Below are 18,498 nucleotides of genomic sequence, written 5' to 3'. Positions count from 1 at the left end.
TTGGGATGTCGGCAAGTGTTTTTTAAGAGAATCCGGATGAAAACTTTGGAACAATAAAGCTGAATTCTTGTCAGTGGGTTTAGTGAAAACTCTAGTGGTAATTTGATTCTCATGAATATTAATCTGTACATCAAGGAATGATATGGTCTTTACGTCGATCGTGTGAGTAAATTGGATCCTTGGGTTGCGAGTATTCAAATCACTGATATTCTGTTCCAATAATTGAGGGGTACCTTTCCAAATTATAAATAAATCATCAATGTACCTTCTGTACATTATCAAACCTTCAATCCATGAGGTATTCTCTAGTATGTAGTCTGTTTCAAATTTATTCATAAAAATATTTGCATACGAGGGGGCACCCCCAAATCCCATTGATGTCCCGCTGCTCTGGTTGTAAAATTTACCGTCCCATTCAAAATAACTACTGTACAAAGAAAATTGCATCAGTTCTAAAATCAGCATTTTTTGGTGATCTTCAAGAGAACTCTTTAGTAGAGCCCATTCTAACGCTTCTATCCCTTCGTTGTGGGGGATTGAGGTATATAGTGCCGTGACATCAATGGTGCATAGCAAATAGGGTTGATCTTTCTCCAATACAATTTTCTCCAAGAGGTTCAAAAATGCAGTAGTGTCTTTAAGATATGTGCTGAAGCCTTGTACAATCGGTTGCAAAAAAGTGTCTATGAAATTGCCAATAGGTTCTGAAATAGATCCACACGCTGAGACTATGGGTCTAAATGGAGGATTGGTGAGGCTCTTATGAATTTATGGCATCATGTAAAATTTAGGTCTTCTTGGATATTTGGTTTCAAAAAATTGTTTTGTTTTTTCTGTGATCCAGTTCATTTCGAACGCATGTTGGATGATCTTATTCAACATTGTCTGGTACTCACTTGTCGGGTCCATCTCAAGCGGCAAGTAGATTTCTGTATTCATAACATGCTCATTGACGCTTTTTAGATAAAATTCCGTGTCCATTACGACAAGGGCACCACCCTTGTCGGCCTTTTGAAAAGTTAATTTGGAGTCATGACTCAGGTTTTTCAAAGTATTCCATTCACTGGCTGAAAGATTATGTTTCTTGGGTTTCACAAATTGAATTGATTGGATTTCTGAAAGAACAGAACGTTCAAATGCTTCTATAGTCTTGTGTGTAAACGGTGCACAAAATGTGCTCTTTGGTTTAAAGTCTTTATCCCATGTAGACATTGATGTAGATGGTGGTATATCTTTAAAGAAATATCTTAACCTTAATGTTATGAAAAATTTGAATAGAGCAATGTCTGTCTCAGCTGTATTAGAGCGATATGTAGGTACAAAAGTTATGCCTTTGTTCAATACTTGAGTTTCAAGAGAAGTTAAATTTTTAGACGAGATGTTTACCACTAGTTCGTTTTGCTCATCTGGCTCCTGGTTCTTTCTGCTATACTGCGATCTGTATCTGCCCCCTCTTCTGGTTGGTTTATTAATGGTGGGGCGTTGACTGCTGGGCTTATCTCTAAAAAAGCTTGTGAGTTGGATGTGCTTGGAGCTGGTTTTGTAATTGGTTCTGTGGTTTTATTGATTGGTGTCCTTGATTGAGATATTTCAGAATCTGATACCACGCTTTCCTGTGAAGAAGTAGTTGTGGTCGTTTTTTTTGGCTGCTGTTGATTAGGTTTCTGTTGCCATTGTTTTTGGGTATAGATTTCAGCCCACGTATAGACTTCCTCTAACTTGTAGTCCAAGGTGTCTCTACGGTATTTTCTTACTTTCCTGTCGTTGACAGACATTGCTCTATTCAAATTTTTCAGAACATTAAGGTTAAGATATTTCTTTAAAGATATACCACCATCTACATCAATGTCTACATGGGATAAAGACTTTAAACCAAAGAGCACATTTTGTGCACCGTTTACACACAAGACTATAGAAGCATTTGAACGTTCTGTTCTTTCAGAAATCCAATCAATTCAATTTGTGAAACCCAAGAAACATAATCTTTCAGCCAGTGAATGGAATACTTTGAAAAACCTGAGTCATGACTCCAAATTAACTTTTCAAAAGGCCGACAAGGGTGGTGCCCTTGTCGTAATGGACACGGAATTTTATCTAAAAAGCGTCAATGAGCATGTTATGAATACAGAAATCTACTTGCCGCTTGAGATGGACCCGACAAGTGAGTACCAGACAATGTTGAATAAGATCATCCAACATGCGTTCGAAATGAACTGGATCACAGAAAAAACAAAACAATTTTTTGAAACCAAATATCCAAGAAGACCTAAATTTTACATGATGCCAAAAATTCATAAGAGCCTCACCAATCCTCCATTTAGACCCATAGTCTCAGCGTGTGGATCTATTTCAGAACCTATTGGCAATTTCATAGACACTTTTTTGCAACCGATTGTACAAGGCTTCAGCACATATCTTAAAGACACTACTGCATTTTTGAACCTCTTGGAGAAAATTGTATTGGAGAAAGATCAACCCTATTTGCTATGCACCATTGATGTCACGGCACTATATACCTCAATCCCCCACAACGAAGGGATAGAAGCGTTAGAATGGGCTCTACTAAAGAGTTCTCTTGAAGATCACCAAAAAATGCTGATTTTAGAACTGATGCAATTTTCTTTGTACAGTAGTTATTTTGAATGGGACGGTAAATTTTACAACCAGAGCAGCGGGACATCAATGGGATTTGGGGGTGCCCCCTCGTATGCAAATATTTTTATGAATAAATTTGAAACAGACTACATACTAGAGAATACCTCATGGATTGAAGGTTTGATAATGTACAGAAGGTACATTGATGATTTATTTATAATTTGGAAAGGTACCCCTCAATTATTGGAACAGAATATCAGTGATTTGAATACTCGCAACCCAAGGATCCAATTTACTCACACGATCGACGTAAAGACCATATCATTCCTTGATGTACAGATTAATATTCATGAGAATCAAATTACCACTAGAGTTTTCACTAAACCCACTGACAAGAATTCAGCTTTATTGTTCCAAAGTTTTCATCCGGATTCTCTTAAAAAACACTTGCCGACATCCCAATTCATCAGGATAAAACGAATAACCTCCAATGAGAATGATCTCAAAGATGCCTTGAAAACTCAAACGGAAAAATATCATGTAAGAGGATATCCAAAAGATGTGCTGGACACAGCATTAAAGACAGTTGCGAATCAGTCTCGAGCGAAACTGCTAGAATCCAAAAGCAAAACATTGAACAAGAAAACTGTGTGTGTTTTGAAATATTCAAGCGACGCCGCTAGAATTAAAGCAATAATCAACAAACATTGGAAATTAATCCAGCTAGAACCTGATCTCACTGGATTGTATAATGAGAGAGTCACATATGCTTTTCAACGATCAAAAAACCTGAAAGAAATACTAAGCAGCACCAAGGCAATCGACACACAATATCGAGGGATGCTCAAATGCCACAATTGTATACACTGTGGAAATGTGATTGAATGTACTTCAATTTCACACCCCACGAAAGGATTTTCCATTCAATTGAAACACACGAGTACATGCGATACAACGAACTGCATATATATGATTAAGTGTCCATGTAGCAGAGCGTATGTTGGCCAAACCGAAAGAAAAGTAAAAATCCGAATAACACAACACAAAAGTAATATTCGTTTACAAAATGCCAAATCACCCATTGCCATACATTGGTCAGAACATAAACATCAAATTTCTCAATTGAGGTTTCTAGTTCTGGAAAAGCTCTCCACACGCGAAGACCAGGATCCTACTAAACAAAGGTTGAAGAAAGAATTTTTTTGGATCAAAAAATTACAGACTGAGCTCCCATTAGGGCTCAATGACCGGATTGAACACTCATGTTTTTTATAATGTGAATCAAATATGACACTGTGAGTTTAAGGTATTTTGGGTCTCGTGTAATGAACTAGAATTTTCGACAATATGCATGGCTCATATTTAGTCTTCATATTGAATGTAACTTGTGCCTAAATATCGTTATAGCGTGCGATTTCATGTTCTATTTTGTAAGGAACATTTGTATATACAATGAATCTTTATTTAACTGCAGCGTAAATGACAATAAACAGCGCACCGACTCCCCCGTCACGTGATAAAGGCATTTTGAAGCCGGATACCCGTGATTGGTCATTGCCCCAGTCACGTGTTCATGCAGACTTGTTTAAACATCTAGGTCAACAGGGCGCGGTAAACTACACCATTCGAGCGTTCACCATTACCGAAGGAGATCGGCTGATCCCAAACGTAAGCACTGCGTAGTTAGTAGCGCGATAAGCGTGTGCGCGTTCTGTCTTGCATGGCGACTTTAACTGTGTTGCGACAACTGTCAGCCATAGTGTGATATATTAAGCGACCATGGAGGAGATAGGTCATTGAATGTTAGATTGTATATGATTCATAGCTCAATTCAGTTAGCAGAGTTTATTGAGCCATGTCTGCACACGGGCTAGACTTATTTTGTGTAGCGATTTTGTTTGACATCCGTTAATTTCATGAAATGTTTAGTTTAATGTAGATAAGAGGGAACTGATGAGAATAACAGAACAATGAACTTAATGGTCCTGTTTTCATTTCGTTACAGACCCCTGACGAAGGGTCAATTTGTTTATGACCCGAAATGCATTGGGTACGAAGAATGTGAACAATATGATGTAATTTCATTTTTGACATTTGGAATCATATGATTATGAAATGAAATAATCGAAGTTAATTCAGAAAACATTGAACGCAATACAAAGGAATATTGAACAATAAAATATATTCTACAGATGTGAAGAATCCCATTGTGGTTCATGTATAAGTCACGCGCACCTATTTACAAGGAGTTGGTCTACTTGTTAAATTTCACTGTTATGGAAGGCGCGGAAGGACGCCGCGCGACATAGGTGGCGCCAATCTAAAAAGAGAAACTATTAATTGAATGTAGTAAGTGAGTGCAAAGGGATAACACTTATTCAGTTCTTCCTTGTGTCCCCCCACGCTGGCCCACCTTCCTCCGCAGTGCAGGAATCGAGCAGTCACTGTGTCCGGCATCGCCCAGCGCCGACGGCCGCCATCTTGGTGAAGTAGGGCGCACGAGCAGGCGGCTCCGGAGCGATTTTCTCCGTCGGAGCACAAAGGCTTCCCGATTTTCTTGCCCTTATATGTTACAGGACATCTCCGGACCCCTCGCCACGACTTTGGGGTATCAGGGCTGGGTATGTAGACGGATCAAGAAGCAGCTCGTCGGGAGCTCCGCGTTAGCACGTCCTAACCGGCCATGCTGCTGGCCACGCCCCCCCAGTATTTTCGTTCTCAATACAATAATCGTCATTGTAATATTGTGCAGACTGAGAATTCTGTTGATCAAAATAATTCATAGTATTCTGAGGGGGTAAGGAAGGCTGTCCTTGAGACGGCGCACCTCGCCCTCTACCCCTAGGTGTTGACTGAAAACCACCAGGGCCTCGTGGCCCTGATAGTCCACCTGTACGCTGTAATAAAATCGGACAATTATTCTTGAAATGACCTTCCTCTTTACAATAGGCACATTGATTAGGACCCAACAAAGCTCGTGGAACAAACGGTGCAGGTTTCTGTATCAATCTCTGAAACTGTGGAGGCTGTTGCAATTGACGCTGAGCAGAACGAGGGGGATAGGCTTGCTACAAAAGAACCTTTGTTTTCAACTCTTTAGTCTTTTTCTCTACTTTATCCTTTTCTTCCTTATCCCTGTTCTCGTAATACTGAGCAGTAGCCAGTATTTGGGCAGACGAAGAAACAGCCCACAAACTCTCGGAGTCTTTCAATTTATGCGATAATTCGGGAAGTAAATTAAATACAAATGTATCCACAAATAATCGCTGTCCACCCTCCGTACTCATATCTTGAGCACTGTGGTCGATGAACGTCTCTTCGAAACGAGTAAAGAAATCAGAGACACTCATCTTTCTTCTGTTTACACGCAGCTAACTTATCCCAATTAACTCGGAGGGCAGGCATCATCGTTTTCATTAGAGCTATTATTCTACCAGGCAATTCAGTGATCAAATCATCGGGTTTAGCACCACCTACTTGTTGTGCATCTGCAGCAGTCAAAGCAGCCCAATTACCACCTAAAGCTTGATCGTGGTCCTCCTTACGAATCCGAGCCCATAATGCTTGAGGGACTACATTTCCCATCAGCAAATCAATATCTGCTAAATTCATAACGCACGCATCAACAGTCTGGGACAACTCTTTGTAATATCCAGCAGGATTCTTACGAGGGTCCGGTAGAGACTGTTTAAGCGCCAGAACTTCAGATCTTTTCCAAGGGACATGTACCCATATACGCTGAAAATGAGCAGGTACAGGCGGATTAGCAGCTGGATCCCCATCCCTCCATATCGGAGGTACTTCTCGCATAGGATAGTGTTTCACTTTATGCCGTACTGCAGGATCTTGTTCAAGAGAAGCTTGAGAGAAAAAGGAAGACCTAAAAGTGATAAGTGTTCGAACAGCATCCTCGACATCAGAACCCACAATAAGTCCCTTATCAAATTCAGCCTGTATATCAAACAAACCCTGAGGAGGTAAATCCAAATCTATATCACCCCATCCTTTAACAAGAGTATTACACATAACATTAAAAACATATCTTTGTGTAGGCGCATTCCACTGAAGAAAAGTATCCAAGATATCGCATACATTATACTGTGGACCACTCATGATCCAATTGTGAGCGAGAGAGTCCAACCTAATTCGTTCGACAGTATCCGGAATTTGACTACGGGATTGTACGAAGTAGGAGTCAAATTAAGAGACCCGAAGAAAGGCAACAAAACACCGGAAACGGTATCAACTAATCGTTGACGAGCCGTAGGAGAATCTGACAGTAAAACCAGGGACAACATGTTAAGCACAGCAGGAGAAGAACTGTCAGTGGTAAAAGAAACTGACGGTAAAGGAGACTGAGATACAGAAGTCGGTGGCAAAGGAGGTGGAATTACTGGAAGAGGCAATTGTGGAAGAACCGGAACAACTGGTTGAACAACAGGTTGCTGAACAACAGGTTGTAATGGGGGGGCATTAGCACCTAATACATAAGGTGGAGGTAATCTCAAGAAATGAGACATTAAAGGATCTTCATCAAGATCTTTACTCTTTGTAGAAGGAGGCAACACAGGATAACATCTATCTATTGCCATATGATGCTGTCGTTCTGAAATTTCAATCATTTGATCAGTTTCATTATTCTTAAACTGTTGAGCAGCCAGTAGAATCGTCATATCCTGTGCTTTCTTATCTTTTTTCGCTTGTTTAATTTCTTTCTGTTTGGCTTCTTTACACCATCTTTCTTTGTATATCGAATCCATGTTTCATTAAATATAATAGGACCAAGACCATGTTTTGAATAGAGCTCATGAGTGAGAGTTCCAACCGGAGGAATTGGGCAAGAGTCCTCTAGCCGGGAATCCCTAGTACAATTAAAACAGCAAAATTTCTTAAACTTACTAAGTCCAGGCATTTCATAACGAGCTGGACTATTCACAAACTTCAAGGGGTTTAAGGCAATTAATACAGCACAAACGTACTTACCCCTCGGCTTCGACTAATGCATGAGTCGAATAACAAAAACCAAACAAAAGAGTGGGCGCTACCCACGAATACTTAACTAAATATTTTCTCACGCCAACAGGTGTCCGTCTAACGTCTCGCGATACCAATCATCACCAGAGGACCAAGGCAGGGCGACCGTCAGGGCAGCAGTTGTCTGCAGCCGTCGGAAAGGAGTAGCCGCGCTGAAAAAGACCTTCGGTCCACTTTCGACATACAGGGGTCGCTTGACGTGGTTCGCAAATCCTCCAGAATTGTCTTGCGAGGCTCCTCACGACCTACGGGCTGAACCGCTACCACTGAAGTCGCCCCACATTGGGACGCCAATTGGAGAACTTGGCCTTGTGGGCCGAGCGGCGCAGGGCATGCCTAAAATCTCCGGGTTCACCTGCCTTATCAGACAGAGACACGAGACACTCCGTTAGGCGTAGAAAATCAGGTTTTATTAGCTGCAGCTAAGCACAGTTGTCCAAGAAGTTACAGAAAGTAGATTCTTAGGAGACTGCCACTTTATTCCGTGGTGCACAGTCTTTTATACCATATATATTTACAATACCTACTCCCAAAACATACAAAACTGACAAATGAGAAAAGTTCGAAAACAAGTTATCGAGTATCTTGTGTACGCCCTTCTTTCAGACCCCGTGTTTTCCCCTCCCCTCAAGTTAATCAATGCTAAATGTAAATGTAAATGTAAATGTAAATGTAGTTGAGCTTATATAGCGCACAGGTTTCCCGGCGCTTGCTTAGGGAACCCTTCCTGGTATTCCCCTGTGAGATAGCAGGGTATCCACAAGGTGAAAGTCAGGAATCCCGCCGCGAGGGGCCGTTGTGGAGATTAAGCAAGCTATTGCCCAGAGTCGCAGAGTGTGAACCCGTGAGTCGAGGAGGAACCGGGGCGAAAATTATCGAGTCCGTGGAATTTTTAGCCCAAGACCCCGCCGAGGCGGGGAATTGAACCCTGGTCCAGGACCGATCTCAGCTTCCGGGTCTGCTGCCTCTAACCCCTAGTCAAGTCAAGTCAAGTCAGATAATTTATATAGCGCGCTACATACCCAGAGGGTCTCAAGGTGCTTGAAGAAGGGTGGGGATTTACTTGTCGAATATCCAGGTTTTAAGTTGCTTTCTGAATGCTAGGTGGTTCTGAGTGAGGCGAAGGTGAATGGGAAGTGAGTTCCAGGTTTTAGCCGCCAGGTAGGAGAAGGATCTTCCTCCCATGGTGGTTTTATTGATGCGAGGTACAGCGGCAAGGGCTTGGTTGGAAGAGCGTAGTTGGCGGGAGGGGGTGTAGAAGGAAAGTCGTGTGTTGAGGCATTCGGGTCCAAGTTCGTAAAGTGCTTTGTGTGCGTGGGTTAGGAGGCGGAATGTTATCCTCTTATTGACGGGGAGCCAGTGGAGGTTTTTCAGGTGATCAGAAATGTGGTCTTTACGCGGAATGTCTAGTATGAGTCTGGCTGATGCGTTCTGGATGCGTTGGAGTTTTTTCTGAAGTTTTGCGGTGGTACCGGCGTATAGGGTGTTTCCGTAGTCCAGGCGGCTTGTAACCAGTGCGTGGGTGACCGTTTTTCTAGTTTCGGTGGGGATCCAGCGAAATTTTTTTTTGAGCATGCGAAGAATGTTGAAGCAAAATGATGAAACGGCGTTGACTTGTCTGGTCATTGAGAGTGAGGAATCCAGGATGACGCCCAGGTTCCGTGCGTGATTCGTCGGGATGGGTGCTTTTCCAAGGGCCTCTGGCCACCAAGAGTCGTCCCAGGCGGAGGGGGAGGTACCTAAGATAAGGACTTCTGTTTTGTCTGAATTCAGTTTCAGACGGCTGTGTTTCATCCACTCGGCCATTTCTTTCATTCCTTCATGTAGGTTGGCTTTGGCGGTGTTGGGGTCTTTGGTGAGTGAGAGGATCAGTTGAGTGTCATCAGCGTAGGAGATGATGTTGAGGTTGTGTTGTCGTGCGATGGTCGCGAGGGGGCTCATGTATACGTTGAAGAGGGTGGGGCTGAGTGAAGATCCTTGTGGCATGCCGCAAATGACTTCAGTGGCCTCTGACTTGAATGGTGGCAGGCGGACTCTCTGAGTTCCTCCGGCAAGGAACGAGGTGATCCATTCCAGTGCTTTTCCTTGGATTCCGATGTTTCTGAGGCGTTGTAACAGGGTGCTATGACAGACCGTGTCGCAGGCTGCTGAGAGGTCGAGGAGGATGAGGGCGACTGTGTCTCCATTGTCCAGTAGAGTTCGAATGTCGTCTGTTGCTGCGATGAGGGCGGTCTCGGTGCTGTGTTTGGCTCGGAAGCCTGACTGTGAGGAGTCCAGGGATTTGTTTGTTTCGAGGAAGGCGGCGAGCTGGCTGTTGACGGCTTTCTCGATGACTTTGGCCGGGAATGGAAGGAGCGAGATGGGTCGGTAGTTTTTGAGTTCGGTGGGGTCAGCTGTGGGTTTTTTCAGAAGTGCGCTGAGTTCGGCGTGTTTCCAGCTTTCAGGGAAGGTGGCGGAGTTGAGGGAGCAGTTGATGACGTCTCGGAGGTGGGGTGCTATGATGGAATCTGCTTTGTTGAAGATGTGGTGAGGGCATGGGTCTGTGGGGGATCCTGAGTGGATGGAGTTCATCAGGCGGATGGTGTCCTCAGTGGAGATTGGGTTCCAGTCATTAAGGATGTTCAGGGGGGGTGAAGGTACGGCAGAAGGTTGGGTGGGTTGGTCTCCGGGTTGGTTGTCGAAGCTGTTGTGGATGTCTGCGATTTTGTCGTGGAAGAACGAAGCTAGGGAGTCGCAAAGGGTTTGAGAGGGAGTGATGTCGTTGGAGTTTGCAGTGGGGTTGGTAAACTCTTTAACGATGTTGAATAATTCCTTGCTGTTGTGGGCGTTGTTGTCTAGTCGGTCTTTGAATGCGGCTTTCTTGGCAGTCCGGATCAGTTGGTGGTGTATGCGGGTGGCGTTTTTGAAGGCGTCCCTGGTGCTGGTGTTTGGGTCCTTTTTCCAGGCCTTCTCAAGGGAGCGACAGAGTTTCTTGGATTTCTTAAGATCATTGTTGAACCAGGGGGCGTTTTTGCTGCCTAGTTTGATTTGACGTTTTTTCAAAGGTGCTAGGTTGTCGGCGCTGTTGGTTAGCCATTGAGTGAGGTTAATGGCTGCTTGGTTGGGGTTCGAAGAGTGGGTAGGGGGGTATTGAAGAAGTGATGAGGAGATCTGGTCAATGGTGATTGTATTCCAGTTTCTTCGCAGAGTAGGTTGAGGATGGTTGTGGGTTGTGGTCTTTTTGTAGATAAAGTGAACGCAGCTGTGGTCCGTCCAATGGAGAGCTGTGGTGTGAGTGAAGGAGATATGTTTGCTGGAGGTGAAGATAGGGTCGAGTGTGTGACCTGCGTAGTGAGTGGGGGTATTGACAAGTTGTCTGAGTCCGAGGTTGGCGAGATTGTCCAGAAGGGTGGTGGTGTTGCTGTCGTTGCTCTTTTCCAGGTGAAAATTGAGGTCTCCCAATAGAATGTAGTCCTCGGAGGGGAGGGCGTGTGGGGTGATAAAGTCAGTGATGTCTTCACTGAATTGTGCACGGGGTCCTGGTGGCCTGTAGAGGAGGGTGCCTCTGAGTGTGGTCTTGGGGTCGGTGTGGATCTGGAAGTGAAGGTGTTCGGCGGTAGCGAGGTTGACGTCAGAGCTGGTTGAGATGCGGATGGAATTCTTATGGACGATAGCGATGCCTCCTCCTGTTTGGTAGGTGCGGTCTTTTCGGATGATCTTGTAGCCTTCCGGGATGGCGACGGTGATATCTGGGGCTGAGGAGGCGTTCATCCATGTTTCTGTTAGGAAGGCGACGTCCGGAGAGATGGTGTCTAGTAGATTCCAAAGGTCGATGGCGTGTCTGTGGACCGAGCGGGTGTTGAGCAGGATGCATTTTAGGTGGTTGGTGTCAGATCTCTGTTTGGTGTTAGTGGATGAGGAGTTGGTCTTGGTGCCGTCATACTTGCAGGAGTTGCATGTGAAGGGTCCATGGGTGTGTCCAGGAGCGGCTTGGGCGCAGTTGGGGTGACGGCCGGGGTTTAGGGCTAAGAGGGTGGAGGCGTCGTATGGAGTGCGGGTGTGGTGGGTGGTACGGGGGCCAGGGGGACTGGCGCTGGGCGCGGTCCAGGCGCCTGAGCCACACTTCTCCACATGCTAATGCATGTAATTCAATTTGCAGGTGGCAGGACGTATTTGCGAGCCTCAAAGGATAGTTGGGTAACAGGAGAGTACACGGAGAGAATAGTGAAGGCCAGTCAAATAAGATAAAGTAAAGGAAGAATGGTGGGACCCAAACAGTCAACTAAGACAAGGATCAATCAGTCTAGACATGGATTAACTAACTCGGCCAGACCCTGACATCGGTTTCATAAACAAGGACAAAGGGTTACTTTTTAACAGGAGAGACGAGCAGCTGAAAAGGTAAAAACACTATGTTCGCCGTGTCGCCTGAGTGAGGGCAACATAAAATGGCGGCTGTCACAAAATGGTGGCTGACTACGAAGCGAAGTCGAAAATCACAGAACCTCAATATTATCATCATCATTGGCCACTGCGAATCGTTTACACAAATAAGATTGCAACTGTGAGTTGCTTCAACAAATCTAAGGCATATTTCTTCTTATGTATTGAAAAGAGACCATTTCAGACGCATTGTCTCTTAAAATGGTCTACTAATTTCTTGGAGTTTCGCCATAATTTGAAATTAGGATCCACTCCTCTAAATAAAATATCCGCTGGCTGTATATATTTCTGGACGCCACAGTGACAGCCATTTTCACACTGATTTTCCAGGGTCAACCATTATAACGCGCATAATCCTGAAGATGGTCTTACAGATGACTACCTAAAGACCGAAACGTCGACAATTGCACTTATTTTCTGTATCGATCAGTTTATTCGCCTTAATTCTATCTGAAAAAAGTGTACACAATTGTTACTGTGAAGGACAAGAAAAATCTGTATTTCTCCACACCTTGTTTCATTATGTGCTAAATTATCCAGTACCCTTTATAATCATTGTTTACGATAAAAATCGTTTTTTAATATACACCCGTGTTTTTTTACATGTTTTCTGATATAATCTGATGTTTTCATACTTTATTAGCGAACCAGAATTGTATATAGGTTGTTGTTGCATGAACAGTTTAAAATATACATGAACGAAATTAATCTGCAAGTAAGATATAAACACTTGCATTGAGTAAAGAGTTAAAATTATTTAAAATTAAGTATTGAAACAAATCCCTTGTAGGCACACCTACCAGTTCATACTTTACAGATACATCTTCCAAAGCACTCAGGAATAGCTAGGTCATATCACACAGCAAACCAAACAAAGATACAAGATCTGGCCAACATACATTTTCCACTCCACAATGGATGAAAAATGTCAGCATAAAAACAAATAAGAGCTACAACAACAAACAGTATCTCTTCTCTTATAATTAACAAGTAGCATCTGTCATAAAACCTTAATAATGTGGTGACCGGAATGGGAAAGGACCTCGGTCATCATCTCCTTTTTCAACATGGCCAAAAGGGCTCTTGCAGTTAAACATTAATTTGCTTAGAGGCACTCAATACATTTTTACAGCAATGTGGAAAGGCATTGCTTTACTTCTCATTGGCAAAAACAACAAGTGATGGACTGAATGTGGATCAATGTCACACACTCCCCCAGTCAAAAGATCTGGGCCCAAATCCATCGTTTTTTTGCACTCCACACCACCCTGCTTCTCATTGGAGCAGGGTCAAGACGGATTTGCATATGGCTGGGTCCAAACTAAGGCGGCATGGTGTGCAAAATATTTATGGACTGGGATGTGGCCCAAGGGTAATTTTCAGTGGCTGAGATTAATTCAAGCATTTCATATTTCACATTTTGCAGACTTCAGTGTGTCACCTTAAGTGGGATGTGTGTGACCACATGTGGGTCCCGTGCACACTGTGCCACTGGAACCAAGCTATGCCTGGCTCATGGGCATCAATCAGGGTGAAGCAGGTCCTGGTTGCTTGTATTCCTTTTCAGGGAGGACCTGGCCTGGCAGCTCGGGCTGGACTGTTCCCATTGGAGCAGGGTCAAGACTGATTTGCACATGGCTGAGTACAAACTGGGGTGACATGGTGTGAAAAATAACGTTGGACTGGGATGCGGCCCCAAGCAATTACAAGTGGCTGAGATTAATTCAAGTAATGAATCCATCACTTTCTGTATACTTCATTGTGTTGTCCTAAGTGGGAGGGTATGCCCAAAAGTGGGTCTCGTGCACATTGTGTCTCTGGAACAAAGCTATATCTGGCTGAGGGGCCCAAACCAGGGTGAAACTGGTTCTAGGTTGCTTGTGTTCCTGTTCAGGGAGGACCTGGCCTTGCAGTTTTGAATGGACTGTTCTCATTGAAGCATGGTCTGCGAAATAATGATGGGCTGAGATGCGGTCCTGTGGCTGTGATTAATTCACACATTCCATCCATCCATCACTTTTTGTATACGTTGCTTTAACAAAAGGCAGTTTTTTTTATGAACAATCTACTTGCTCTGTACCATCTATTTCTTATTATACCAGTCTAACAGTAGATGCCTTGTGGCCCTAGAGCAACACTATGCCACAACGTGAAAGCAGCATTTTGGGCAAAGCAAGTACTGTTTTTTAAGTCTCATCTTGATAGCCAGGCTGCCTTCTACTCCTCCTCACAGAGCACTTAGCTTCTTCTTGACCAGTAGTGTGGATGAATTGGTATGCAAGTGCAGTGTAGTATCCATATCTGCAAAAGAAGTTCACAGCCGTTTTAAAAACGATTTACCTTTAGATAATCCACAAATTCCTTGACCTCCATTTTTGCTTCATGCATCCCAGCAACATCTTTGAAGCTAATGCCTTTGCCAGACTTCCCATCCACAATCGTGAAACGTGCCATTTTGAGCTGGTTCTGTGATGGAAAGAAAAGTAAAGTTGGAAAACAGGCCACCACGGAGTCCTAGCACACACAATGTTATCCCTTCATATTTTCAAGCTGATCAGAATTTGACATAATGAAGAAGAAAACGCTCACCATGCCTCCTCCATCATTGATTCAGTAGCTGCACGTGGCTGTCGCACTGACCTTTTGTCTCCCTGACCCAAATAGCTTCCTTACTAATACCTAGTGTCAGTGTACTGCTTTGGGTTACTGTGTCTGTGCTATTCCCCACCAATATCTTTGTCCGCCGGCCTGAGAGCAAGTATTACGGTCCCACATGTCAGAGAGTCTCAGCCCCTAGATATTCTTTTTATTGCACTGGTAGTTTTTCTTTCTGCTAGGGCATCATGTGCTTAGTGATGATAACATGGAGCTCTTAGAAATAACCGAGATGGTCCGCTCTGTGGGCTGAGACAAACGGAGACAACATATCTAAGCTGCAGTATGTTATTGGAGTAAGACAGCATTTACAGTATTGTAGACGAAATATCAGAAAACAAGCAGCTGGTGTCCCTGCACCCAGAGCCTGAATTCTGTTTTACCACTTCCCGTTTTCTCTCCGCCTGCTTTCGATAGTCTTGTTTCTCAGTGAGTTGTATGGGGGAGGCTGCATCTCCACTCCAGTCTGTCTGTATCCAGACCTCAGATGTTTGTTTTGACTTTTTTTCCTGGTGCACCGGGTAGCCGCGTGCAGACCGACAAATCCTAACAGCCTACCCAGCCCATGTAATACTTTTCTAAATATTGTCTTCTGCACAGTTACATTTCAAAAGTATATCTACTAATATTAGGCTTGACCACAGGTCAAATACCATTCCCTCACCAGTATGAGGATTCATTCTGCTGGGGGGCAGCAGTCTTCTTCGGGAACTGACCACTGTTAGGTAAAGGACTGCCTCCAATCCCAAACCTGTCAGCAGTTTAAGAAGAAAAGAGACCTTACCTAAGCCCGAAAAGTCAATCCTCTCCAATCCCCATCTGGCCTTTAGGTGGCAGAGGTTAGTCTTTTGCTGAAGCCAACATCATCTCTTTTACAGACTATTCGACTAGATTACACTGTCTGGTCAGGAACAAAACTCCCTCTGAGGCTTAACTTCCTTGACACTAATGGAATCTGATGCAACACACACTCCTCTGTGACATCACCAAGCACGCTGCCGTGACATCACCAAGCACGCTGCCCTGTCATCACCCAAATATCAGCCCATCTGACTAATGCACCTGAAAAAACCATGCCTCAGGCACGGGAGCAGCACCCACGGGCCAATCGTTATTCATTTATTTGTAAAGGGAAACTGACATCCAAAGGGTTCCTGGCACGTCAGAACAGAAACAAAAGACGTTTTCAGGGCCAGCCTAAATGATAGGAGGTTGTTCAACATGCCATTCATCTCATCAACATCCACTCTCTATACTCTGATCTCAAAGTCAACCAAATGTCAGGCAATCGCACAATTCACATCCGCTCTCTAAATTGTTTGGAACCACATGGGAGATCGTATTCCTCAATGAATCCACCTTCACTATCCCATTCCTGCCCCTTAGAGCTTAGCAGCACTGTAGACTGAAAGTATACGGCTCTGTTGCGGGCACAAGGTGACAGACTAAACGGCAAGCTCTGATGGACGTTGTTCTGTCACACAAATAAACATGCAATTGACTATTTTCTACGCTCTCAAATTAAGCGTAGCATCCGTTTATATTTGCAAAAAATAAATAGTTGTAGTTTCCAAATATCAGTTTTAATCTGTCTGTTCTAGCAAAGAATATTTTTATATTTGAAAAATGGATGAGTCGAGAGGTTATTTCAAAAGTGCAGTCTGAATACAGGGCATCTTACCCCTCATCTGCATTTCTTAAATAGCTAGATAGTAGATACTGTTTAATGATTGTCTCAGCTGTCACAGTACAGCGGCTGCCTGCACGTTACAACACCACCATTGAAAACGGACCAGGCAGTCTCACACTCTGGGAAGCATTGGGTAAACTCAGAAAAAATGCTTTTCTAGAACAGTCATCGTCAGCAACCTAGAATCAATCTAAACATCAAATCACCAGGATGTGCCCCCCAGTCTTAGGCCTAAACAGAAGACTGCTTCTGACCTGTGGGCTTGAAGAAATACAAGGAGGGGCCAATAGGCCCCCACGCAAGCATGGCGGGGCCCGGTCCCTCCCACAACCCGTCCCCTTCGGGGCCGCGTTCCCCCGCCCCCTCGCCCCGGAGGTACTGGTGTGCTTCCGGGGCGAGGGGGCGGGGTCGCGGCGGCGAAGGGGTTAAGAGCCTGGGGAGCGCGGGAAGCGGCCTCTTTGTGCCCGCGCTCCCAGGCTCGCTCCTCGCCCCGCCGTGGGGCCGTGTAATTTTCTGTTTTGTTTTCCAGGTCCACTGTCGGCGTTTCGCAGGAGCACACCCTATGAAGCGGGCAGCGAGGAGCATTTTCTTCGTGGCGGAGCGGGAGAATCTGCTGTGACCGGAGATCGGAGAATCTGCTGTGACCGGAGATCGTGCGAGCTATTGGGCCCCCAGCGGCCCGTAATGTTTTTCTGCTTTGTTCCCTCTGCAGGTCTGCCGTTGCATACTTGAGGAGCAAGCAGAGTCGATGAGGATCGTGGTCTCGGGAAGGAGCGGACAAGGGCGGAAAAGAGGAGCCATCCGGAGGTCCGAGGGATGGTGGACAGACTTCAGCAACACTGGAGCAGCGTTCGTCGCGGCCACCCATCGTTTTACCCGTCGGAAGGCTGGAGTGCACAGGGGCAACGGAGATAGGGTAAATTTACCTAGGTAGTGCGTTGCCCGTTGGGACTATGTGCCGTTAGTTAGAGTGTGGTGCGCATATTCTCATGGTGGTGTGTTGGGGTACTCATGTTCCATGTACTCATTTACTGTTCTGATAACGTGTATATTCATTAGTTCCCTCCTTCTGATTGAATGAAACTGCACTTAAAGGTAGATTCAAACTCGCTAAGTGAGGGGCAACCTAGGAAATATGGTGCCTGACATAGGGATGCACCAGCATATTACCAGGAGCGATTTTAACAACATTTTGCATAAGAAACAAGCAGGGAAATTATTTTCGCCGATAGCGTTTGGTCTGCTCTTTTTGAGTCAAAACTTAAGTTAGTTTAGAGTGTGGTGCGCATATTCTCATGGTGGTGTGTTGGGGTATTTTTTGTGGGTTAATGATACCGATGGGGAGCACAAGTTTAATTTGCGCTATGATTGAGGTTTTTGTGCGCTATGTTAGTGGGCGCTCGTTGAGCAAAAATACGCACTTTTATGTGCTCAGTTTGGACAACGAGGTTGTCGTCTGTCGCCATGCTAGTCCGGGAAAGTAAATGAAGGAATTTAAAATGAAGGTAACTGAGGATCTTTCCCGGACTAAGACAATACTGTTTAGTTACATTATTCCAGAAAGCGTTGTTGCCAAAGTACGCTGATTCTGAAAGAATTGCATGCTCTTTCTACACAGAGAAAAACACAATTTGGGGAACATTTAAATGAACATTCCTAATTATTACTCTAAAATGCAACATTAAAAAGTGTTATCAAAAGTGATGGCTTTAGAGTGGTGTGAAACGCGAGCGTTTGTCGAGTTGCCGCATGCGATATTGTCCAAGCTAATTGTTGTTGCACCGGGTTACACGCGAAGCTAAGCAGGGACAGCTAGGGCACAAAGTGGATGGGAGACTACCATTGAAGGGCAACGTTTTAATTTTGTTTTTCATAGAAACAAAGGGTTAGATGATAAGGTACATAGTGAAGGCACCCCAATTGTACAACAGGCGGTGATGGAAAGTGTTTTTATACTAGTTAACTTTGTGGTGGGATTTTATGTAAGGTTGTATTTTAGGCTTTGCAAGTTAAAGGGGTATATACCCTGTTGTGTGTGTGTGTCACGTTTCGGGTAAAGTTCGCGCTATATATGTAAGGGCACGTATGAATACATTGCGACC

At 44.3% G+C, this 18,498-nt stretch overlaps 1 protein-coding gene across 1 annotated transcript in view; it reads right to left on the bottom strand.

Moving 5' to 3' along the window:
* The window catches only part of SPG7 (SPG7 matrix AAA peptidase subunit, paraplegin), a 329,497-nt gene that overhangs the window by 202,378 nt on the left and 108,621 nt on the right, over positions 1-18,498 (bottom strand). The window contains exon 7 of the mRNA XM_078670829.1: positions 14,392-14,517. Within this exon, the coding sequence (XP_078526955.1) occupies positions 14,392-14,517 (126 nt within the window). The remainder of the gene's footprint in view (positions 1-14,391; positions 14,518-18,498) is intronic.

Source organism: Lissotriton helveticus, chromosome 12 (genome assembly GCF_964261635.1).
Source record: "Lissotriton helveticus chromosome 12, aLisHel1.1, whole genome shotgun sequence".
Classification (NCBI taxonomy): Eukaryota; Metazoa; Chordata; class Amphibia; order Caudata; family Salamandridae; genus Lissotriton; species Lissotriton helveticus.
This window is presented reverse-complemented; position numbering and strand designations above follow the sequence as displayed.